The sequence below is a fragment of the Thalassophryne amazonica genome, chromosome 14, assembly GCF_902500255.1.
Source record: "Thalassophryne amazonica chromosome 14, fThaAma1.1, whole genome shotgun sequence".
Lineage (NCBI taxonomy): Eukaryota > Metazoa > Chordata > Actinopteri > Batrachoidiformes > Batrachoididae > Thalassophryne > Thalassophryne amazonica.
Window position 1 is genome coordinate 95,956,431 of NC_047116.1, and position 26,073 is coordinate 95,982,503.

The 26,073-nt window shown below is 41.1% G+C and overlaps 1 protein-coding gene across 1 annotated transcript in view; it reads right to left on the bottom strand.

Annotated features, from left to right (window-relative positions):
- lrrfip1a (leucine rich repeat (in FLII) interacting protein 1a) overlaps positions 1 to 25,520 on the bottom strand; it is a 127,489-nt gene extending 101,969 nt beyond the window's left edge. The window contains exon 1 of the mRNA XM_034186097.1: positions 25,083 to 25,520. Within this exon, the coding sequence (XP_034041988.1) occupies positions 25,083 to 25,172 (90 nt within the window). The 5' untranslated portion in view covers positions 25,173 to 25,520. The remainder of the gene's footprint in view (positions 1 to 25,082) is intronic.
- Between the last annotated feature and the right edge of the window lie 553 nt (positions 25,521 to 26,073).

Genomic DNA, 26,073 nt, shown 5'->3' on the forward strand with positions numbered 1-26,073 from the left:
AGATGGCACTGCCAGACTATGAGCTAAAATAATCTCATACTTAAGATGTCTGTGAGAGACAGAACCCCGGTCTGACCCTGGTTCGGGTCAGCTCAGTTCCCATGCAAAGAATGCCAGTCTGTGCCAGTGTCGACAGACCTAAATGATGTGAAGTGAGACTATGAAGCCGACTTAAAAAAAAAATTTTAAAGTGTTTCCTCATTTCAGAACTCGTATGAACTTAACAGATGCTGCATTAATGGGAGTGACTCTACAGCCAGACATGAGTCAACTAAAAACTGGGTACAAGAAGGCTTGTTTCCAAAACTGCCTAAATATGGCCAAGCTACCCTCATGGAACGCACACTAGGTAATAAATCATTAACCACAACCGATAGTATCTGTAAAGCCTACTACGGTCCAACAGTTTACATTTCTAGAGTGTATCTAAAAAAAAAAAATTCAATATCATGAAAAAGTTGGTTAATATTTATTATTATTATTATTATTATGCAGTTATATATATATATATATATATATATATATATATATATATATATATATATATATATATATATAATAACTGCATTTTTTAATTTAATGAAAGATTAGAAAAAGCATATGAATATATCTGAATATTTCATTAGATGGGGAAAAAAAGGATTTGTAAGACAAAAATGTCTAACTTCTGCAAAGCATGTTCATCTATGTGCTGGATCCTTGGTGGGGGTCATTTTATACAAAGGATCCTTTTGGAGGCAATCAGCTTGTGGCAGTGCTCAGATGTTCTGGATGCCCAGGTTACTTTGGTAGCAGCTTTCACCTTGTCTGCATTGTTGGGTCTGGTGTCTCCCAATATGGACTTCACCTTAGGTAATTTGGCTGGCCACTCGAGCGCAGTAATAACACAGTCAGCAAAGTAATTACTAGTAGTTTTGGCACTGCAGGCAGGTGGCAAGTCTTGCTGAAAAATAACATTAGTATCTCCAGAAGGTTTGTCAGCAGATTTAAGTATGAAGTGCTCTAAAATCCCATGGTAGATGGCTACATTGACTTTGGACTTGATAAAACACAGAGGGCCAACACCAGCAGGTAACATGGCCCCAAATCATCATGGAGGGTGGAAACTTCATCCTGGACTGCAAACCATTTGGATTCTGTGCCTCTTCATTCTCCCTCTAGACTCTAGGACTTTGATTTCCAAACCACATCTGAAAAGAGGACTCTGGACCACTGAGCAATGGTCCAGTTCTTTTTCTCCTTAGCACAGGTAGGACACTTCTGATGTTGTCTCTGGTTCAGGATTGGCTTCATGCTAAGAATGTAACACTTGCAGCCCGTTTCCTGGACACGTCTGTGCGTGATGGCTCCTCATACACCGTCCCCAGCATCAGTCCACTCCTTGTGATGCTCCCACAAGTTCTTGAATCAGCTTTGCTTGACAATCTTCTCAAGGCTGTGGTCATCCCTGTTGCTTGTGCATCTTTTACAGCCATGTTTCCCCTGCAGTCAGCTTTCCATGTATATGCTTTGATACAGCACTCTGTGAACAGCCAGCCCTTTCAGTAATGACCTTCTGTGGTTGAACCTCCTTGTGGAGGTTGTCAGTGAATGTTTTCTGGACTACTGTCAAGTTAGCAGTCGTCCCTGCAATTGTGGTTGTGTGAAAACAGCACAAATACCAAGTTAATCAAATTTGAAATGAAATATTCTAAAATCTTGAGGGGAGGCTCATCTTGGCTTTGAGAACAAAATTACAAAACAGAAAAACATTCCAAAAACTGCATGTTAACAGTATCTGGTGTCACTTGAACCTTTTTTTTTTTCTTTTTTTACCATTTAGTTTTCTGACTTTTTTATTTTTATCTTCAGTTGATTATATTTATGAAGTTAGAGCCATCTGCTGGACTGAATGAGCACTACACACAGCACAAACATACAGATGCAATACATACGACAAAAATAAAATACAGAGGTTTCAGCTTTTGAATTTCAGAACCGTTTTTAGTTCATTCAACTCACATCATAATTAGTCAAGTTTTTTTTTTTTTTTTTTTTTGTTTGTTTGTTTTTTGGACCACCCTCAAACATAATGGGCAACTGGAAAATCACTAAGGGCCCTTGGGCAAGGTGTGGAGTGGGCACCTTGCATGGCAGCACCCTGACATTGGGGTGAATGTGAGGCATTATTGTAAAGCGCTTCGAGGGTCTGATGCAGATGGAAAAGCGCTATATAAATACAGTCCATTTACCAGAGCAGCACAGACTGTAACAGGACCTCCGTAATATTTACTGCATCAGAAGATGACAATGAGTGAGGTCACGATTTCACACGCTGTGGTCTCCGCTCACATCGCAATGCAAGTCAACCACAAGCGGTGCCACAGCAACACGAACAGCTGCAGACCTGGTTATCAGCTGTGCAGGCAGGGTACTTCAGGCCAGGAATAAAATAAATAGTATGCTTCAGACATTTCTAAAAATACAACATGAGAGGCATCTGAGTGTATAACGCCAGGCAATGCTGCACAACGGGCATAACTCTGCAACCTACTTAGATTCTCTTGAGAAGAAACCACAGAAATGTCAAAGTGTTTTCTTCTAACCATCTGTCGTCATAGTTGAGAGCCACCGTAACATACAGACATGAGAAATGTGCCAAACCTTCCACCAACAAACATTATACAGGAACATTCTTCAGAAAGCTGCAGGTACCACGACTACTACCACCACCACTACTACTAGTACTACTACCACCACCACTACTACTAGTACTACTACTACCACCACCACCACTACTACTACCACTACTACTAGTACTACTACTACTACCACTACTCCATTGTGTTATACACGTTAAGTTGAGTATCTTAGTTGAAGACGCCCACGCTCCCAGTTGGTTGGTACCACAAGGCCACTTTGTAAATAAAAAGAAATACACATGGTGCTTCAGGCAGCAGCAGTTTATGTTGCAACCTTCCTTGTCACTACAGCACGATGGGAGGAACTAATACCTGACAGGAAGTTACACAACATGGTTATGCGAGCACACTGACAGATTATATTCAGACAGGAATGACTGCAGCATGAAGCCATTTCTTTACCGTACGCTCTCTGACATGAACACACGTAAAATGATTTATTTGTAGGCACAGAACACGTCATCGTGGAAAGACTCATTATTTAAGGATAACGCTAGAAAGTTTGAACACTTCCTTATTGTTACGGCCCATATTTTGTTCAATGTTCAAATTTCGGCGTGGTGATGGTTTTAAAGGTTAGACAGGCAGGTTTTTTAACCAGAAGAGCCACAGTTCGATTCCCCATCAGACAGGTAGATCAAAAAACCCAAGTTGTTCTTAGTAAACCCCAAAGTTGTTCTTGATGTGCAGTTGAATTCCTTCCATGCCATATGGGTGAATGTGAGGCATCATTGTAAAGCATTATTGAAACTCTGTATCAGATGGACAAGTCCACCAGATTGTGTAAACTGTGGTACCAACACGACTGTATACTTGTCGAGCCACCACTGTTTCCTCAGTTCCTCAGTTTGGAAGAAATTGCAGTAACACTGAACAAACAGGAACGGCCCTGTGATGACAATCTGGGCAGTGCATATGATGATGTCATCAAGGGGAAGTCAGCACACCAAGTGCCTCGGGTTCCTTTTAAGGAGACGGGAGTCAGTTGTGAGTCGCCAACATGTTTTAAACATCTAAGTGACATGTAGATGAGTGGAACAGTTGTGTATCTGACCTTCCTGCACTCTAATCGGTGCTTTTGTTTTTGGGCTGCACTTGGATAAGCACGTCTCCTTCATTAAAGGTTAAGAATAGCTGTATGATGTACGTCGACAGTTAGGTGACACGGTGAGACAACGGGGTTTTCTGTCAGCATGGCTTCCTCTTCCTGTCTAGCTGAGGGTAATCCTCTGTAAACACTTGAGTGTCTTAAACGCTCTGCGGAGCTTCTGAGAGCCTCCGGTGCCTCGGTTTACATCATCTCAGTGAACTCATCAGACAAAACGGAACACTCACTGGCCTCACTGGAGGAGCACCAACTAATTTCTGTGGAACAGAACAGCTGGATGTCTACCAGCTTCCTACTTTTAAACTCTGATAAGACTGAAATAATGGTTCTTGGTCCAGTGAGACATCAGCATCAATTTGACCAGTTAACACTCAGCCTAGGCTCGTGTGTCATACATCACATCACACTGACAAAGTGAGGAACCTTGGGGTAATTTTTGATCCTACATTGTCCTTGACCTCCACATTAGAAATATTACTAGGACTGCTTATCCACCTGCGAACTATAGCGAAGATTCGTCCCATCCTGTCTATGGCTGATGCTGAGACCCTGATCCATGCGTTTATCTCTTCTAGATTGGACTACTGCAATGTTCTGATTTCTGGTTTACTGCAGTCCAGCATTAGGGCTCTCCAAATGGTTCAAATGCTGGCAGTCAGACTTTTGACACGAAGCAGAAAGTTCGACCACATTACACCCATATTGGCGTCTCTTCACTGGCTTCCTGTCCCAGTGAGATCAGATTTTAAGGTTCTGCTACTAACCTATAAAATTATTCACAGACTGGCACCCTCCCTACCTAGCTGACCTAATTAAACCTTACGTACCGACCTGGGCTCTGTGTTTTCAGGGTGCAGGACTACTTTGTGTCCCTAAGGTGAATAAGAAGTCTGCGGGTCACAGAGCTTTCTCTTACTCGTTGTCCCTGTTCTGTGGAATGATCTCCCTGCATCAATAAAACAGTCAGATTCTGTGGAGACTTTTCAAGTCCAGACATAAGACGCACCTATTTTCCCTTCGTATGGCTAGCATACTGGTATAGTATGTTACTATGCTTTTTACTCTTTTAATTCATTTATTAGTAATGGAGCGTGCCACGGCCCCAACTTTACCTTAAGTCTGGGTCTTTTAGTGAAGTTTAGGGCTAGTGGCTGGCGATCACCTTAGTATTTCATCTGTTTTTCTTGTTGCTAAATGCTAATAAATTATACTGTATTTGTTGTCTTTCTGATGCCTGATTCTGTTTTTTTCTCTCTGTTTGAGGTGCGGCCCATCCAGAGTTGGGTGTGGTGTCGCCTGCAGAAGAAGAAGACACCAGCATGGACTCCCAAAATTTCCTGTATATTTGTTTTGTCATCTGTGTCTGTATCATGGCCCAAGCAGAGGGTTGCCCCCCCCGAGTCGGTCTGCTTGAGGTTTCTTCCTCAGTATCATCAGAGGGAGTTTTTTCCTTACCACTGTCGCCTGTGTTCTTGCTCTGGAGGTTGGTAAGGTTAGACCTTACTTGTGTGAAGCGTCTTGAGGGAACTCTTTTGTGATTTGGCGCTATATAAATAAAAATAAATTAAAGTAATTGAAAAACAGTGAGAAAGTGCCTGAACTCCATATGTGTGGAAGGCCAACTCCTGCTGAAATGGGACCCATCACAGACAGTACTACAGCCTCATTGAATAAAAAGCTCAACCATAGGATCCACATTCAGAGCACAAATGAAGTACACGTAATAATCCATCTGTCAGGGTGTGCCTGCTTCCATGGACATTGTGCCACTTTTTGGGTGCCGTCTGTCTCACTGAGCCAAATACCATACGGCACCACTGTGTGCATGTGCAGAATAACAGGAAGTGCAAGCCAGTATTTGGACAATCCAAGCAGGTCAGGTCACATGTGGGCTGCTCCATTTCACTTCCAAACATTGAATTGTTACCCTAACTCTTTCATCATCTGCTGTGAGAGAGTGAACACATGTTTGTTCACACTGGGTGACAGAGAGGCGGGGAATACTGACCGTTTGTCTAACGGTACAATGGTGCAGCCCAAATACCTCATGATTTATATCACTCAACCCAAACCGAGGTAGTACCACTCACTGCTCGGCTCAGTGAGACAAACGGTACCCAGTACCACTTCTTAGGACCCATTATCGCTGGTGTCAAATTAATTGCAAGATACCGTGGGCTGGACTCTAGACAACACGTGACATTACTTTCATTTAGCTGATGCTTTCATCCAAAGCAACATACAACAGAGGAACCACAATGGAGCTGCAGTTCAAAGGGCTACTTCAGCATCACAGTAAATACCACCTTCACAGTTTAAAGGAGGCTTCGGCATAATGAAAAGTAACATTTTTACAAATACCAAGGAGTGATAGTGAAAAAATAAGAGTGAAATGTGAGCAGGCAATGAAAGGTAGAGAGAGAGAGAAGTGCATGACAAGTGTGAGTTAGTCATGCAGCTGCTGTTAAGAGATGTTCAGAGAGGAGGTACTCTCAGAAAAGCTGGGGTTTCAGGAGCTTCTTGAAAGTAGTGAGATGACCCTGTTCTGACAGAATCTGGCAGCTTGTTTGACCGTCGAGGGACTACAGACTGGATTGGCTTGTGTGTAGGCACCACAGTGCCACATGCCACTCCTCTGAGGAACGCAGCAGCCGAGGGGCAGCGTAAGACTCTGAGAGCAGACCCAGTCCACATTTTGCAGGAAAGCATCAGTGACTTGAGTTTGATGCAGGAGGCAACAGGCAGCCAGCAGAGTTTAAATTTCAGAAACAAACATGACCATGGCAATCACCAAAACCAACACAATTCACAAGTTCCTCACATTTCAGGAGCCACCAAGGCTAGAAAGTGGATTTGGGGCTCAACTTCAAGTATCTATATGATAAAATTAAACTGAAATCTTAAGAAACTCCAGTTTAAAACGTTGACTCCAATGAAAAGGCCACCTGTCACTCAAGCAGCATTTGCTCCAAACTCAGTGTATAGAAGGCTACCTAATAGCAGTAGTGGGCACAGATAACCAAAAAATTAACTTCGATAACAGATAGCTGAAAAGTTATCTTTGATAAAGATAAAACAATAAACCACCCAAAAATGTATTGGAAGTTACAGATAACCAATAATATAAATTCCAATATTGTCTCTGGTACATTTACAACTACTAATAAAATGAATTTAAGTTTTAATGCCACAATAGCTTCTAGTAATATTAAAAGTAACAACAGACCCAAACAATGAGGCCACACTTTTGTAATGTTTTATAAATAACATTAATACTGATAGAATAACTCCATTAATGTCAATTATGTCATTTGTACAAAGTTAAAATATAGCATATATCTTTTAATGTTGAATAATGCACTAATTCTGAGGTTTTGTAACAAACACAGACAGATCGCAAAGGATTCTGGTAAAAGTGTCTCTCCTAAACACTGATTGGTTCAGCCATTCATTATGTAAACCAACACGTTAATGTGATGTCTGTCGTGTGTTGGTGTTTACAGATAAATGTGCTTTTGTAAAATATTCCATTTTTTTTTATTTGTAAAAACAGGCATTTTTATGGAGCCCTCGAAGTGTCATCGCAAAATGTTTTGCACGTGGAGAGAATGTGCGCACGTTTTATGATGTTGTAAAACGTGCTTTACACTGTGCGAAATGATTTTTCATGCAGGAATTTTTTGGACCGAGTTTCAGGTTAATCGCGCGTCCTGCATCATGTAGTGTACATGGAGTAACAAGCTGCGTTTAACATCTCAGGACCACCTCCTGATCACCAATCGTATGGTCCAATGAAAATCAAACCTGTTTGATATTATTGTGGTCGGCTGTTGTGAGGGTTTCCTGCTGCTGAAGAGCTACAAGCATCTAACCGCTCGCACTGTGCCTGTGCAAACACCGCAGAGCTGTCTTGTAATGTTATTTTTTTTTTGCTGTTGTTTTGTTTTTAAACTTAATTTATTAAAAAAAAGCCATTTGCAAAGCCAAAAAGTTGATTTGGTGCCCAGACGCTTAGTACTTAGGGTGAATACTGCCATGAACACTAATGGCCAGTAGATGGCAGTAGAGGCCTTGAAAACAAAATTCCAGAAAATCCCTGTCTGCTACAATTAAAATGCATGGAATTTAACAAACGCAAATACAATAACGTCTATAAACCAAGAGAATATATTCACGACAGTTTTAGGCACTAGAGTTTAATGCTGTTGTCCATGGAGCCTGAACAGAGTGTCTGAAATGCAACTGTCCTGTCGTGATTGTACTGAGATTACATCATCCTACCCATAATGCACTGCTGGGCACAGCATGTGCTCACAAAACCTTAAAAATTAGCACATTACTTTAAAACTAAAACATATATCTGATATTTTCACTTTATAAAATGTCAGACATGACAGTAATTTTAAATAACTTGTCCAAAATTAGTTTGGTTAAAATTTGAAGCATAAGTTAAAAATGTATGCCTCTGGATGACTTAGGTGATATTGCCAGCATTTCGGTATGTGTTAAAGGAAATGATTTTTTTTTTTTTGGCCTTTTCACCTTTGTCTACAGATGATAGAGACGCTTTTCATAGAAGCAGCTCTCTTCTGTTAGCAGAGGGTATAACTGTCCATCTGTTACAAAACTTAACAGGCAGGTGCTGAACTGATTTTAAATTTAAAAAAATGCTTGTCGCTGTTCAGCTTTGTTTACCGGTCTAAAAGTTACCGGACAAAAATTAATTGGAAGATAATTGGTCCGATAATGGTTTTTAAAGTTATCTAAAAAGATAATCCGATAATGAAAACATTATCTTCGATAATTATCTGTTATCGGATTATCGGAAGTGTGCCCACCACTGCCTAATAGTTAAATAAGGTGGTCCAATATGATGTTTGTGAATCCATGAACTAATACAGGTGTGAATGTTGGAATGACAAATTCAAATAAATAAATAAAGATGAGTGTTTTATTTAAAAAAATTAAAATGATGCCCTTTAAACATTCAGTGAAAACTAATCCCTACAACATGACATAAATTAAATTAAAAAAAGCCTAAATCATGGGGGAGCTGATGGTCTAGTGGTTAAGGTGTTGGGCTTGAGTCCAGAAGATCATGGTTTCAAATCCCCACCTGACTGGAAAATCACTAAGGGCCCTTGGGCAAGGCCTTTAATCCCCTATTGCTCCCGGTGTGTAGTGAGCGCCTTGTATGGCAGCACCCTGACATCGGGGTGAATGTGAGTCATAATTATAAAGCACTTTGAGCGTCTGATGCAGATGGAAAGCGCAATATAAATGCAGTCCATTTACCATTTATGGGTTGTGCAAATATTGGGATCCTTTAGTGTAACAAGTAAATCATCACTTTTACAGCCAATTGTCTTTAGACAGTCGGGTGAGGGTGGGGGGTGGAATACAGTATGTAAATATTTCCAAGACACTGAATCAATTTTATTTACACTCATTGGTAAAACCAATACCTTTGGTGCATCTTTTTGTATACGAATGATGAATCTTTGCAGGAACATGATAAGACTACATAATTCAGCTTTGGACCCTCGTGTTTTTCTCCTGGGAGGGTGATTTCAAGGGAAAACACTGAATGTATCAAACCACAACACACTGCAAGACAAAGGCATTGGATCCATGTATCGCGATGCCTATTGCACTGTGAGGTAGAACACTGAGCAGTGACATACACACACTTTAGTGACAAACTGAACTGTTAGCAAAATCCATTAATAGTCAACTATTTCACCAAAATAATTGAGTTTTATTACAAAACACACACACACACACACACACACTATAAGAAATCATTTGAAGAAAACTAGACAAGTCATAGGACAGGTACCTATCCAGATTAAAAATCCACAGAAAGTAGGACTGTGGTGACGCACTGATCTCTCAGAAGAGCAATCAGGATGTGATTGTTCAGGGTTAGAAAATAAACCTGTTGTCCTCAGAGCTTTACGATTAACTAGTTGGTAAATAACCTCAATGTCAAAAGCTGCAGGTGACGCGCTCACAAGAGCAAATAACACAACTGACTGACACAATCAGGTATTTTTCCCAGAACCAAAGGTTCCTCTATATATAAACAAGTTCTCAATTTGAAGCTGCTTTGGCACAAAAACTGAAAATGGGTTCAAATGAATTCCTCATCCAGTTGAGGAGTCTTGCTTCTGAACCTTTGAGTGTTTATCAGCAGTCTTAACATTTATTTCTATAAGTAGTGAACATTTAACGCTGAGCAGTCAGAAGGCAGATTCTGACATTTTCATCACAGTGTTTCCACTCTATTTGAAGGGGCGGGGCACGTCTATTTAATTCCTTACGTTACTGGTTGTTTATTGGGGATCTGTCATCTTTCCGATTGAGGCTATGCACAAAAGGTTATCTGCAGATCTAAGTTGATTTGCCAGAAGACCCTGGAGTCAGGGGTGGATCCAGAGGGGCACCAAGCTACTGCGATTCCCACTCCAGAGCAGCAGGTGGCAGTAATGTAACCATTCAGTTGGATGCCAACTGCAGCAAAACAAGAACCTCCAACAATAATCTTGCACCATACTTTAAATATCTATAACAAAAGTTTTTATTTTCTAATTACAATCTGCAAGATATATTCAAAGATGAGTCTTTCCTCAAATCTGAAATTGTAGACAATTGCAAAGGAATGAGATGAAAAGCAATGAAATGTTCACATCTTACTGAAGGCGGAACTGTGCCTGGATGTTCGACAAACTGCACTTGGCCTGTAAAGTCTGGACCATAACTTGGGATAATCCTGTAGATCTGCCTCTGCCTACAGTTGTTTTTCTTTATAATTCTTTTCATTCAGAAAAGTTGTCAAACAAAATAGTAAAAGTATGTACAATCATTAACAGTTCCATTTTTTTTTTTTTTTTTTTTTTTTTTTTTTTTTTTTTACACACACAATGAACTTGATGAACGTAACCACACACTCATCCCACCCTCCCATTTACCTTAAGAAAATAAACCTTGAAGGACACTGTTCCAGATTAGCAGACAAGGAATAATTGACACCTGACAACTGTTGAAATAACAAACTTAAAATCCATGAAAGTGAGGAAATAAAGACATAATAATAAAAGAAAAATAAATAATAGTAATATGTCCAGTGGTGTTATTGAGCAGACATTCTGTAGTTTGCACAAAGAAGAAGACCACCACTAAATTACATTAGGCAGAACTTTAAGTCCCTCCAAATATGTCAACACCTCTGAGTGAGTATTTTATCTTTTCCAACTGTATAAACTGCATGAGGTCACTCAACCACAGAGATACTTTAGGCAGGTTTTTGGATTTCCACTGCATAAGTATTCTTCTCCACACAAGCAACGTTGTAAAAACAACTATATTTTAACGTCCATGTGGTATTGTACAATGTCTTTTATCCATAACACCGAATATTCCAGCTGCCACACTGGGTTTCACCTTTGAAAGTGTTTTAAAGATAAAAGGACCAATAGGGAGCAAAGACAGGGCATGACCAAAACATATGGGCTAAGCTGGCTGGAGTATTGTGACATCTGTCACAACTAGCAGATATGATGGAATATATTTTAGACAATATTGCTTTGGAAAAATGGGTGCGATGCACGACCCTGAACTGTATTATGGTTAATTTAGCACAGGAGGAGCTTTCATTGATTCTTTGTAGGGCACTATTCCACATGTTTTCTTCTATGTCCTCTCCCAGTTCATCCTCCCAAACTTCTATGATTTTTAAAAGGGTTTTGTTCTTGAGAGAAGATGTGCAATCAGTAATCCTTGAGATTAGACCTTTTGTGTTCAATGGAATATCTAACATATCGTCTAAACCTGAATGCGAAGGTAAACCCGGAAAATTAAGGCGACTACGTTGAAGGAAATGGTGGACTTGGAAATACTGAAATAAGATGGATTGTGGAAGGTCAAATTTAAATAATTCATCAAAACTAGCAAATATGTACTATAGTTGTTTTTCCTAAGGGAAATATAAAATATGAATAATTAAATGTTACAGGCTTGAAAATATCAATGACTTTACAGTGAACAGTGCTACCCTCTAAAGACGGACTCTACTGCAGGAACAGGCCCACTGAATGATGGATTGATTTTTTTGGGATTCACAACTTGACCGCGAGTAAAACCTAATCAGGACTTGCGCGTGCGTGAGCTAACGGGGCTCACCTGTACCAAGTGCCTGCCATCTGGACTTGGCATTTATTTCTACTGTGCGGTCTTCACCTGTTTGCTGCGCGACTCTGACACATACAATAAATATACAGCAACAGGTCTTTAAAGCAGCATCCTAACAGTCACCATTTCCAACCCTACAAAGAACAATCTCCTCCGCACATAACGTGTAGCTGTAGAATGTTTATTATAAAAACCATACATTTGCCAATTCCAGGTTTGTGAGTTGGCATTTATATCCACCCATCCCCCTCAAAACGGGGCGCAGCAACAGCTGAAGATTCGGGATAGTCTATTTTTAATGCTCTACTGCAGAACAGGCCAAGCCATCAGGCCCGACATACCATCCTGTCAGCGGGAGACATGCTGTTATTTAAAGGCAAAGGCCTTCTTTTTGTTTGAAAGATGTGACACAAAGCAGACTCCTTTAGTGGAAACCAACACCCAGGTATCGATTCCCTGTCAAACTGCTGCCGAGGCCTTGTGCGTTCCATCCTGCCCCGTCACACACCTTGTACCTTCAAACATCGGAGGAGCGTTCCTGCCACAGCACTATGAAGAGCAGTGATTACCAGCTAGAGGAATGTGTAACCACAGATACACAACCGCAGCAAAAACAGTCAGCGAAGCTACAATTCAAACAGACAAACTCTGTACTGATGTTTTGTGTGCGAGTGTGCGCACGTGCAGCACAATGACTGAATGTGCTATAGCATCCGCGTTGGGTTGGCACAGATCAACCAACCATCCAACTGAAGAAAACCCGACAAATCTTTTGTAATGCAGGATACAGGATTCTGTTCCCCGCGTTCAAACGGAAAAGGGAAAGAAAGCGTTTAGCTCCCCCCCCACCCTTTTTTTTGTGGGAATGCCATCCAAAAGGAATTGAAACTGCCTGGGCTGGTTTCACTGAATGGTTTTCCGATCAATATTAGAAAGCCAAAAACGGAAATCTTTTGGACAATGTGTATGTCTTAAACCTTGTGCTTTATTGTCTCAGAGCTTGCATTGTTATTTAAAATAATTATTGTGTTCATAGGTTAGCTGCTTGTGTTTGTATTTTATGGCGGATGTGTTGTTTTATTATTGCTTTGCCTTGTTGGTGTGTGCTGCTGCCTCCTTGGTCAGATACCCCCTGCGAAAGAGGTCTGGATCTCAGTGGGTTTTCTTATTTGGTTAAATAAAGGTTAAATTAAAAGACGACACCAAAGGTCATGTTCTGGAGCTCAAGATAAACTGTGCCTGTCTGTTCTGGGTAAAAGCCTAAAACTCCAATCCAAACAATCCCTCCTCTCCAGAATAAAATTCTTACCATTTAAAAGAAAAGAAAATTCACTGATAAAATACAGCTGGGAAGATAGACTGTGCTATAAACTAACAATTAATGCATATCAATGAAAATGAGCTTTTACAACTGAAATGTCTGCCTCCGAAAGTCAGCATTTAAGTAGAATTCATCCATCAAAAATTTCATAACCAATCAGAAAAAAAAAAAAAAACACGGATCACTTACGGCACTACTGTGATGTAGCGTGAGCACAGAAAGCTACACATGGTGAAGGTGTGCTAATGCAGAAGTCCTCTCTCTCTCCCTCTCTCTCGCTTTCTCTCTCTCTTCCGCGCTCCCTCTCTCTCTCGCTTTCTCTCTCTCTTCCGCGCTCCCTCTCCGTCGCGCTCTCTCTCTCTCCGTCTCGCTCCTTCTCTTCCGCGCTCTCTCCCTCTCGCTCCCTCTCTCCTCCCGCTCCCCCCCTCTCTCCCTCTCTCCTCTCTCTCTCTCCTCCCTCTCTCTCCTCCCTCCCTCCCTCTCTCCTATCTCCCTCCCTCTCCTATCCTCCTCCCTCCTCTCCCTCCCTCCTCTCCTCTCCTCTCCCCCCTCCTCCCTCTCCTCTCTCCTCTCGTCTCCTCCTCTCTTCTCTCCCTTCTCTCTCCTCTCCTCTCTCCCTCTCTCTCCCTCTCTCGCTCTCTCCCTCTCGCTCTCTCCCTCTCTCTCTCTCTCCCTCTCTCTTCTCTCCCTCTCTCGCTCTCCCCCTCCGCTCTCTCCCTCTCTCTCTCTCGTCTCTCGCTCTCTCTCTCTCCGTCTCTCGCTCTCTCCCTCTCCGTCTCTCGCTCTCTCTCTCTCTCCGTCTCTCGCTCTCTCCCTCTCCGTCTCTCGCTCTCTCTCTCTCTCCGTCTCTCGCTCTCTCCCTCTCTCTCTCTCCGTCTCTCTCCGTCGTTTGACGTCATGGTCCCGAGCTAGCTGGATTTAAGCCACATTTGCTTTCAAATAGAGTGATTCCCACTCAAATCCAACTCAATCCTGGGTTGAAAACAATCCACCTTAAATTTAATTTGCGATGTTCAAATAAAAAAAATAAAAAGAATATGGCTCAAGTGGGATTCAGACTTAATTCTGCTCAAGTCAGACTGCAAGCCCCAGTCTGAACGGGGTCTTAGAATCAGTGAACGAGAGCCACACAGGGACAAACACGGCTGAGCTGCTCATGTATTAGAAAGAAATTCATGAATATGATTACAAACATTCTGATTTGAAAAGTACCAGTTAGACACAGAGACCACTCTGTTGGGCACTGGTACAGAGGACCATGTGTTTGTCACATTATGAGAAAACTAACACAAAATCAAGGTTGGGAGTGATGCCCTCCCACCCCCCACCAACACACAAAATATGGGACACTGATCAATTCTGTCATTATACAAGCATTTATTATCAAATATCTCAGCATCCCAGCAAATGTTCTGTCAAATGAATGAAAGAATTCCTGACTAGACAGTTTTTTTAATTACCTGTTTTGTGTCAGGATGGGTTCAACAGACGAGTATAGAAATGATGAATGACTGTAACAGTAAGAATATTTGCATACCGAGCTCAGTGGTACTTTCCATCTTTCAGTGAAAGAAAATATTCTTTCTACTGCACGAATGGAAACCATTTATTATTTGTTTTACATGACATGTAAATAGATCTGTGTCATTCTATTTAAACGTGTAGAGGTGTTTCTTCTCGGAGCGGGACTCTGAGGGCAGTGGGACCAGGCAAGTTACTCCGTGTGGCACACTGCCGAGCAGAATGAGAGGGTGAGGAATTCAGCAGAGTGTGTGTGATAACACACATCTGCTTGCTCAAATCCAGCGAAATATCGCAACAAGTACTTCTCCTCCTCTTCATCTGACAGCACTTCAACAGCTGCAAAAGTCATCCCTGGGAATGCTGCTGGATTCAACTTCCTTGGATCACGGAAGCACTTTTACAAAAAAAGCTAAGAGCCATGCAATGAAGTGAAACACATAGGACAGAAATGCACGGCAGTGACGTCCCTCATATGGGCAAACAATGAAGATCACATGACATACAATCCATCAATCAAATGACAAGGATCCAATTGGGTGTCATACGTATAATGTACAAATAATGAACGCTTAATTAACATTCATTTAATGAACATGAACATTCCATCTTTCAGCAAATGAAATTTCCATCCGGCTCTCTGGTTCAAAATGTCTGTGCCACCAAGTACAGATTTTCTGAAAAATTAACTGAATTGTTACTGAAAAATCAGCCACTTCAGTGTCCGGAGGCTGTGAAAAAGCAGCTCAGCAGCTCAGCTCAGAGCAGCACAGGAGCAGAGTTGAAGAGAGTTTCTATCTGCTGAATGGGGAAAAAAACTCCATCACAATCCTTCAATATTAATCCAGAGTTCCTCGCATGAGCATCGCTGATGATACATTTAGAAATTTACGGTTTATTTTACAGTTGAAAAACTTCGTGTTTCCAAAAAGTTCCAAGTTTGCTCAGCAGGAAAACGGGGAGCGACTGAGCACAAGAGTGAGAGAGAGGACCTTTTATTTTTTTGGTCCAACACTTGCTTTGACAATGTAAACATATGTTTATGTCAATAAAGCTCCATTGAAATTGAAAATTGAGAATGAGAGAGAGAGAGAGACAGAGTGGGAGAGAGCTGTATTTTCTCCTTTAAGTCTGTAAAAGTCTGTTTAAAAAAGTACTTAATTCTTTTACCAAAACATCAAATCTAGGCTTGTATCTTAGATGTGCCTTCTGGCAAATTGCAGCTGAGGTTTCAGGTCTCCTTTTTAAGAAAATCCTCTGCTAAACACTTTATCATGAAGCTGTGTAACTGGGGATACAAAATACCCTCATAAGATTAACAATAATGACAATAATAACAGTAAAGCAAACAGAGCTCCGGTATCGGAATAGTATTGGTATCGGCAGATATGCAAGATATCGGGATCAGCTCGGAAATGTGGATTGGTGCATCCCTACTCCTCACAGCGTGATAGATTCTGAGCGTTTATCAGAGGAGGCTGGCGAAATCATACTAATTTCCCCATGTTTATGACTTCATTTCTCAGAATATATGGCACCAAAAATAAAATGCGCCAATAGTTTCAAAATTCTTTATAATAGTCGGCTCATTTGACATTTTATTTACTAGTGATACACACTTTAAGGAAGAGAATTTGCCTCTGCAATTTTTATTATGTGGCATTTTTGTCCCTGCAGTAATTGGTTTTAACATTTGACGCGCAGTAAATATTTGGTCACTTTTCAAGTTTATGTTTTTGTCTACTCCCACACATATACATTTTTAGACACCACGTCTTGTGGCATGTGCCAGCTGACACAAGGTGTGAGGTGTTAATTACAGCGTGACTCGCGTACACCAAAAGTCCTTTGTTTCCTGAAAAAATGAACAAAATAAAAAATTTTATATCTAGAAAATGAAATGAAAGGGGAAACACTGTAACAAAAAATCTTGCTTAATTTTCCCCATTCAGCATGGAAATGCCCTTGCAATCTCATAAAGTGGAAGGGGAATTTAAAATGGAGTGTTTTGAAATAATTTGTTATGAGGATAATGCGAAGTAACACAGACTACCCAGGTTTGTATTTCAGCTCAATTTGTATATTTTCACTCATTGGACCTCATGTATCAAAGTTGCGCAATTGTGGTGTAAATTTACGGTGTAATTTGAAGTACACCAAAGTTGCCCGTGACATGTATCAAGCAGTGCGCACCTGCCCATTTCCAGTGTACACCCGACGTGACCTTGATAAATGTGGCGGGTTGAAAACAATCGTAATTATAATGAACACTCCCATAACATATTCAGACTCCGCTTCAGACACACCCTCATTTTACGACATGGAAGCCAGGAAGACAGCAAAGAAAAAGAACTCCACCAATTCACAACGCGTGCCAATAGAGCGTCAAAAGCGGCCGTCGTATCAATTGTTTGTAGTACTAATCAAAAAGTGTTACAGTGGTCCCTCGTTATCGCGGGGAGTTACAATCTAAAAATAGCCCATATTACATGAAACCGCGACGTAGTCAGCGTTATTTTTTACAATTATTATAGATGTTTTAAAGCTGTAAAACCACTTTATACACTTTCTCAAACAGGCATTAACATTTTCTCACTTTTCTCTCGTGTGTAAACACTCTCAAAGTTCAAACCTCAGCAGAAAAATAAGACCAACCTGTTTTCAGGTCCAAACATTTGTTTGAGAAATAAAAATAGAACGCTTTCCTATAAGTAATTATGATGGCTTTTAGAACTAGCGAATTTAATTTTAACGATCAACCTACGAGGTTGGACACATAAGAAATTATTAATAGTGACTGACCAGTATTTCAGTTTCTCTGATCGCGCCTCTTCGTCCTGGCGCCGCGCCTTTTTCCACTGAGTCAAACCTCGGTGCAGGTGTCGGTTTCCGAGTGACAAACACAGTTATGAGTAGTTGTTGGCGCTCTTTTTTCTTCTGGGCGAGAAGATTCTTATAAACAGACACGCAGAACACAATGCACTGTAAAAAAAAAAAAAGCATGCAAAATGGACTAAAGAAATCTGCGAAACTGCGATGGCTCGCGAAAGGTGAACGGCGTTATAGCGAGGGACCACTGTATTCTCTTTTCACATGTCAATATTCTTGACATGTGGATATTTGCTCGCTTAATTTAATAAGACTACACTACACTACAGTTGTAATGATCAATTTCATTGTCTAAAAACGATCACACCACATGAAGTTAAGCTCAGCGCTGCTCTGGCTCCAGGCTCGAAGTCTGGAGAAAAAGGCGAGCAGCGCTTTCTTTGCAGTCAGCGCTGTGACCACGGATCGTGCTCAAGACCAACAATCCCGCAAAAGCGGGATTTGTATCGATTATTATGTATATAATCAGGAAAGTGTATTTATGTAACATATGCATTGATTTGTATAATGGCACTGTTTGTCATGTTGATCAGTTTCATTTTTATGTGGATTCCAGTGCTGGTTCATTTTGGCGTATAATTTGCACCACCTCTCGACCTGGTGTATATTTTCACAACGACCATATTGATAAATGCCAAGTGGTGCAGCCATTTTGGCGTACACCCCATATACGCTCAAATATCGCCATACGCATGTTGATACATGAGGCCCATTATGTGGAACATTGCAGGATCAGCAATATGCAACATATCACAACATACTGTGTCATAATAATACACATCACATCATGAGGTCCCTGCCAAAGCCCAGCCCTGGTGCAGAGCAGGTACGGAGAGAACAATTACACCGCTGAAGAAGACACACCAGACATCACTCCCACCTCAAAACACTCATTTGTCATATTCTCCAGTCTCCACTCATAATGATAAGGGGATTAAGAACCTTTAAACTGTGTGTCAACTTGTCACAACATGACTTCAACGCCAAATAAGGAACCGTGTCAAACAGCTGCCAACAAAAAAATATGCATTGTCCGAAAAAGCAGCAGCAAAAATTCCAGCAAGTTAGCACATGAAGAACAAACTCATAATACACTAAACTAAACCGCCATGATCACCTGCAGGTCACACATGAAAGGCGCCACGCCGCGTGGTGCCACGGTAATAGACGACATCCACTTAACGAATAGACGCAAGAAACACTGTGCCACAGTTTGGATCGACACTTATGGTCCAACTGCTGGTCCTCATGCTGAACCATAAACTACCAGCAGCTACTTTAAAATGCAGAAAACCTGCAATGGAATGTTATTTTCCTTTTAACTTTTCATTTTATTTAAACGTTGTGTTGCGTTCGTGTAAATTAACACTTCCTTCCATGAAAAGTAACTTTCTGGTGTACAGTATTTATGTATTTCAATGAATCAACACTTGACTGCTTGACCACTTCTTCATTTTCCCTCAAAGTTACATTAATCTCAAATCTCACTGCACACAGACAGCATTAAATAAAAAGGGAAGAAAAAAACCCACCAACAACAACAACAACCAGGAACAGTGGTGGTGCAGGCGGAAAGAAAGTCCCTGCCTTGTTCTCCACGTTGCACCCCCAACTATGAGGTCTGTCAATAAAGTAACGGTCCTTTTTATTTTTTTCAAAAACTATATGGATTTCATTCATATGTTTTTACGTCAGACATGCTTGAACCCTCGTGCGCATGCGTGAGTTTTTCCACGCCTGTCGGTGACGTCATTCGCCTGTGAGCACTCCTTGTGGGAGGAGTCATCCAGCCCCTCGTCGGAATTCCTTTGTCTGAGAAGTTGCTGAGAGACTGGCGCTTTGTTTGATCAAACTTTTTTCTAAACCTGTGAGACACATCAAAGTGGACACGGTTCGAAAATTAAGCTGGTTTTCAGTGAAAATTTTAACAGCTGATGAGAGCTTTTGAGGTGATACTGTCGCTTTAAGGACTTCCCACGGTGCGAGACGTCGTGCTGCGCTCTCAGGCGCCGTCGTCAGCCTGTTTCAAGCTGAAAACCTCCACATTTCAGGCTCTATTGATCCAGGACGTCGTGAGAGAACAGAGAAGTTTCAGAAGAAGTCGGTTTCACCATTTTATCCGGATATTCCACTGTTAAAGGAGATTTTTTTAATGAAAGACGTGCAGGCGGATTGCAGTGTCGGCTCGCAGCCGCCGTGACGCTCCGTCACAGGAAAAACACCTCTGTTGAAAGCCTTAAGGACAAGTTGGAACATCTCCAGCTGTTAAACAATTTCTCATATACTCACTCCACTGAAAGCCATCAAAAGCCAACTGGATTTTACAAATGGTTATCAACACGGAGGTGTTTTTCCTGTGCCGCCACACTGCGCCGGCTGCATCCCGACGTGCGGACCCGTCTGCACATCTTTCATTAAAAAAATCTCCTTTAACAGTGGAATATCCGGATAAAATGCTGAAACCGACTTCTTGTGAAACTTCTCTGTTCTCTCACGACGTCCTGGATCAATAAAGCCTGAAATGTGGAGGTTTTCAGCTTGAAACAGGCTGACGACGGCGCCTGAGAGCGCTGCACGACGTCTCGCACCGTGGGAAGTCCTTAAAGCAACAGTATCACCTCAAAATCTCTCATCAGCCGTTAAAATTTTCACCGAAAACCAGCTTAATTTTTCGAACCGTGTCCACTTCGATGTGTCTCACAGGTTTAGAAAAAATTCTGATCAAACAAAGCGTCAGTCTCTCAGCAACTTCTCAGACAAAGGAATTCTGACGAGGGGCTGGACGACTCCTCCCACAAGGAGTGCTCACAGGCGAATGACGTCACCGACAGGCGTGGAAAAACTCACGCATGCGCACAAGGGTTCAAGCATGTCTGACGTAAAAACATATGAATGAATCCATATAGTTTTTGAAAAAATAAAAAGGACCGTTACTTATTGACAGACCTCGTATTCTGTCGGTAAATTGCATTACCGCCGGAAACTACATTACTGTGGTCACGTCACTGAGTGATCACAAAGTTACGGAGTCGTAGAAGCATAAGTCAGGATTTACAGTATGAGGCTGAGTACTTTGATCAGACGTCATACTTTTCCCAGGTGTTCATACTGATGTCACAAGACACCGTCTCACAGTAGTCGTTCAACAGGCCTGGACCCCACAGCGAGGTCTCCATAGAGAACATCTTCAGGGATGAACCCACCAGGTGTGATAGTGGGAGGAAACCAGAGTGCTTGGAGGAAAGCCACAGACACCAGTGGGTGACAAAAGACGAAAATGGAGAGATTTTGTTTGTTTTTACTTCATGCAAAACATTTTAGTCTCATCTTTTTTCCATCAACAATAACGCATGTTAATTTCATTTTAGTGTTTTAGGACAACGTAATGTTTTCATTTCATTTTCATCATGAAAAAAAAAAAAAAACAGATGTTGACAAGCAGGGGTGGTGGCCAAGTGGTTAATGCGCTTGGTTTCAGTTCAGAAGGCTCCGGGTTCAAATCCCACCCCTGCCACATTTCTCCATGTAATGTGGAGTTGTGTCAGGAAGGGCATCCGGTGTAAAACCTGTGCCAATTCAACATGCAGATCCACCTTGGATTTGCTGTGGCGACCCCGAGTGCAAACAAGGGAGCAGCCGAAGGGTTGTTGACAAACATATTTCGTCTCTTCTCATCTGACGAAATGAACACTAGCTAACACTGTTAGCACACGCCATTAAAACAGACGAAAGTTTCACTCAGTGAAAATACTGCACCATAGTGCAGCAGATAACAGAATATTTACAGAGGAATCTTTCACACGGTGATACAACCACCAAAGTTGGCACAAATACTCCTTAAACATTAGTCTGTTGAAAAAACTGATTATCCACTTGAATTTTCAATGGGTGGCCAGGTAGGGGTCAATTGAAGAATTACACAGGGGTCAAAATGTATAAATGCTCCAATCATATTGAAAACTACACCACATTATTTGTCTGAACATAAATATTACAAAAAGGTATAGATTGGACTATCTGTGACTGAATGTTATGGAGGTATGGGATAAAAAACAACAAGAATGGTGACAAAGGTCAGCTTTAGTTTGTACAGGGGTCAGAAATTAAAGTTGCTCCAGACCCTATTAACTCCAGAGTTAATATGGTTTTAAAAAGGAATAGTTTGCACCATGTGTCATGCTTCGTTATCATGTTACAGGGTAACATATGTCACATGTCATAGAATCCAATGGACGTTGACATTGTTTGACCTTTACCTTACAGACCAAACATTTAACACAGTCAGAACTATTCCATTTATTAATCCTATTAGTTCAACCAATAATTTGCACCACTTTTTTTTTTTTTTTAAAAACTAAAATTGGAGCAACTTTAACTTTTGACCCCTGTACAAACTGAAATTGACCTTTGTCACCATTCTTGCTGTTTTGCCCCATAACATTCGGTCATAGATCATCCAAACTATACCTTTTCGGAATATTTATGATCAGACAAATGATGTCGTGTACCTCTCAATATATATGATTGGAACAATTTTTTAATTTTGAGCCCTGTACAATTCTTCAATTGACCCCTACCTGGCCATCTATTGAATATTCAAGTGGATAATCAGTTTTTTCAACAGACTAATGTTTAAGGAGTATTTGTGCCAACTTTGGTACTTGTTTCCAGAAATAACCAATTGTTACAGTTATCTGCTCCATTAGCAGGGACGTCTTAGAAGACCCGTTAGGACGTGTCACCACAAAATAAGACATATTATTCCAAGTGTTTGTGATAAAATATCTAAAATGACAAACACCATCAACACAACAGCTAACAGCAGCGCCAAGCGCCCTCTGAGCTGACAGCTAAAGACGCTACGAGAGGCAGAAACACTCATCTGAGCCGCTGTCACTCAAAGCATCCACACCCCTAATTTTACAGAAATTTATGGTATAAAACATCTTAAACTAAGAAGTTGTAGACATGTATATATTTCTGCTCTAAAGTTGGACATTTTAACTAGGTACGTGACAAAAAAAATTAAAGTTAAAGGAATTGTAACAGAAACTGTGGTTGCAAAGAGCGTACAGAGACCTTCAAAATGGTGTTTCAAAATTTGTTCTATGTCAAATATGAAGAAAGTTATGAGCATCTGAAGGTGGGAAGATCTTGGTAATTTACATCTGTGTGTTTTAAGGGACAAACGCCAGAAAGCGGTGACCGGTGTCTCACTGTTTACATTTCAAAATGATGGTACTCTGTCAAACCTAATTATTATCTCATTTAAATGTGTGATTTGCAACAATCAACCGTATAAACACTGTTTTCTGACAGTAGTTCTCAAGGTTAAAAAATGTCAATTTCACCATGTCCACTGACTTGCTGACTCGACATTGGTTTTGTGGGTCATAAAAACAAAAAAAATGCATGCAAAGGCCTCGATCACCACCAAACGTAGAAGAAAGGTATGCAACTACATGAATTAAATGTTCTATATGATTTGAAAACCGATCTTAGTCACCTTCAAGGCGAATTTGTTGGACTTTTTCGACGCAATTTTTCAGTCACGGAATTTCCTAACTTCTACGCCATTTGAAAATAAGGTTGCAGGGGGGGATTTCAACCACATCATAAAATAGGAGGGTTCCCGGTTGTCAAAAAATAAACACATTCCACAAAACGCAAACTCAGCACTGCTGCCTGGAAAGTGTCTCAGGCCTCGTACAGCTGGTACCTCCATATTTAGGTCATACGTGTCCCTATTTTAACCCAGACTATTAGGCTCTATTTTGGAACCAGCTTCATGTGTAGAGCCAATATTATCGGCTGATATAAGCCCTTTTCAAAGTACTCACTATCGGCCGAAATTTTGCCGATAGAACGCCGATAATTTCTCATAAACAGAACAGTTACTGAAATAATGTTTGTGTCGGCAATGTAAAATGTCCTTGCACCATTTGTCTAGTAGATGGAGCTCTGACTCCATTCAACTAAGAGCTGCTTACACCCCTGCTTAAATGTGTTCATCACCGGCCCCCGTAGTTTGCCGTCACACTGCACTGATTGGCTGACAAAAGCAAACAAGTAAGTTTATAAGGGTCTATATCCTTATCCTGAACCTATATCTAAGTTGCAGCAACAAGAGGTACAAGAACAGATGTATTTCACAACTCTTTTTAATGATATGAATTTGCTAATTTCACAAAGGTTTAATTCTTGATTGCATTTTTTGAACTTGAAAATTTTTCTGTTATAAAGTTAATCAATATGAGGACAAAGCTTCAGCTTTTAGCTCATACCTTTTTTGTTAAGGGTCCAAAAAAGAACATTTTATTCATTTAAAAAATAATAATAACTAGAAGCACTCAGAGTGCAAAGCTCTGCCAAGGCCATGCGGGTCACTGACACCATAACATCTACACGTTGTGGAATCATTAAACCTAAAAAAGTCTAACAATGATGTTTGCTCAGTAGTAAAAAAAGCTTCATCTGCTGTGACTGGATAGCATGTATCCTTAGCGCTTGACATCACAGTTTATTGCAACTTGCACATTTCCCAGAAGCAACTGTCATCTGAGCACTGATATTGATATTGCATGTGCTTACAGACAAAAACAAATAAGAGATCAAATTCAATTTATTATTCAACTAAACTGCAAATATATTAATTTTTTTAGCATTTATGAAACACTTCACTAAACAAGGCCATAGGGTCACTGACCCTAAAGAGATTCCCTCCTTGGCACAGTGATCTATTTCTTTTTGTCTCTTTCTCTAAAACTATATATAATAATCATTAGATTATTAATATATAAACAAAAATAAATGTAAGAAATATTACAATTTGAAAACAAATGCACCCGAACGTGATGACAGCTGCAACTGCTTAATGCTAACTTTTAACATTGAAAATGCCATAGACATGCTAACGCATTAGCATCGGGATCCAGATCACCACTAAAATTTAATCACTTGTTCCTCTTGTCATTTCCAATCACTCCACAAAATTTCATCAAAATCCGTTCAAAACTTTGAGTTATCCTGCTGACAGACAGACAAACAAACAAACGTGACCGAAAACATAACCTCCTTGGCGGAGGTAATAATATCGGCTGACTTATCAGCTATGGGCATATCAGCTGCTTTATTGATTATCGGCATTTTTTTTCATCCAAATATCGTTATCGGCATCGGCCTCAAAAACTCCATATCGGTCGGGCTCTACTCTAGTGGCCAGTCAAGGAACTGCGACTTTTTCTTTTTCGGGCAGGGCTTCGTGTGAGACCGCAGAAGTTGGCCGCTCGGTTTCACGTCCTCCTGACGGTGATTTAAAAGCGACCAGCCGTCGAAGCGGCGGCTCTCGGGATTTGTGGGACTTGTTTCTCACCTCTCTTGCTATGAGGTTGAGCGCATCGTCCTCGGCTGTCGTCTTGTCCGTCTTGGTGCTCCTCTTCCGTCCCGTCCCCTGAGTCCCCATGAGTCCTCACACCTGTGGTCCGAATAATCCCGACAGAGGACGAAGCAGCTTCCCACAGCACGCGTGTCTACAGCGTGGAGACACGACGGGGAGAAAAGCACAAAGCGCTGCTGCTGCTGCTGCTGCTGCTGCTCATGATTCTGTCACACATCCGTTTCCACGCGTCTTCCTGTGTTCACGCTCACACCGGCTCTGGAAAGTTTCCGTCCTCAGAAAACCGTTTCACCGGCTGCCCCGCCGACCAAACTAAACACACGTCGACATTTCAGCACAAGAATCACACAAAGTCACTGTTTTCCAGGAGCCGTTTTCAGTCTGCAGAGCGGCAACAGCTGCTGCTGAGTTCAAAGACGGCAACTCAGCCACGCTGCGTTCAGGGACCGTCGGAAAGACGGCTTTCACCAAGCCAAACTCAAAGGAAGACGTGAAATTGTTGATCCAGGTTGCCAGAATGCGCGTGAAAGACTCAAAGAGCGATCTGATTTGTTGTATTAAGCTGCACGATGCACTTTCTCCAGTCGCAGCCCCAAAGCCGGATAAATTCAGTTACTTCAGGTGTCCTGGCGGCTTCCCTCGAGCTGGCTGTCCTCGCATGGATAAAGTTTTTGATAAGGCCTAGTTCAAAAATAATGAAGCCTAACTGCTGATTTGCATTGCATTTGTCATGAACAAGCCATTATTTTATTTGGCACCATCCAGATTTATCTGTGAGTTGCCTGTAGTCACTTGGTACTGAAAAATTCCACACAGTTCCAGAGACATGCACGAAATTTACCCCCAAAATAGCACTTTTTTCATCAATTTTGTGTGACATTGATATTTAGTATTATAATTTAAAGTTGAATGTTAAAGAAATAACCTTGTATTTTGTCAGTTTGTTTGTGCTTCATACTAACACACA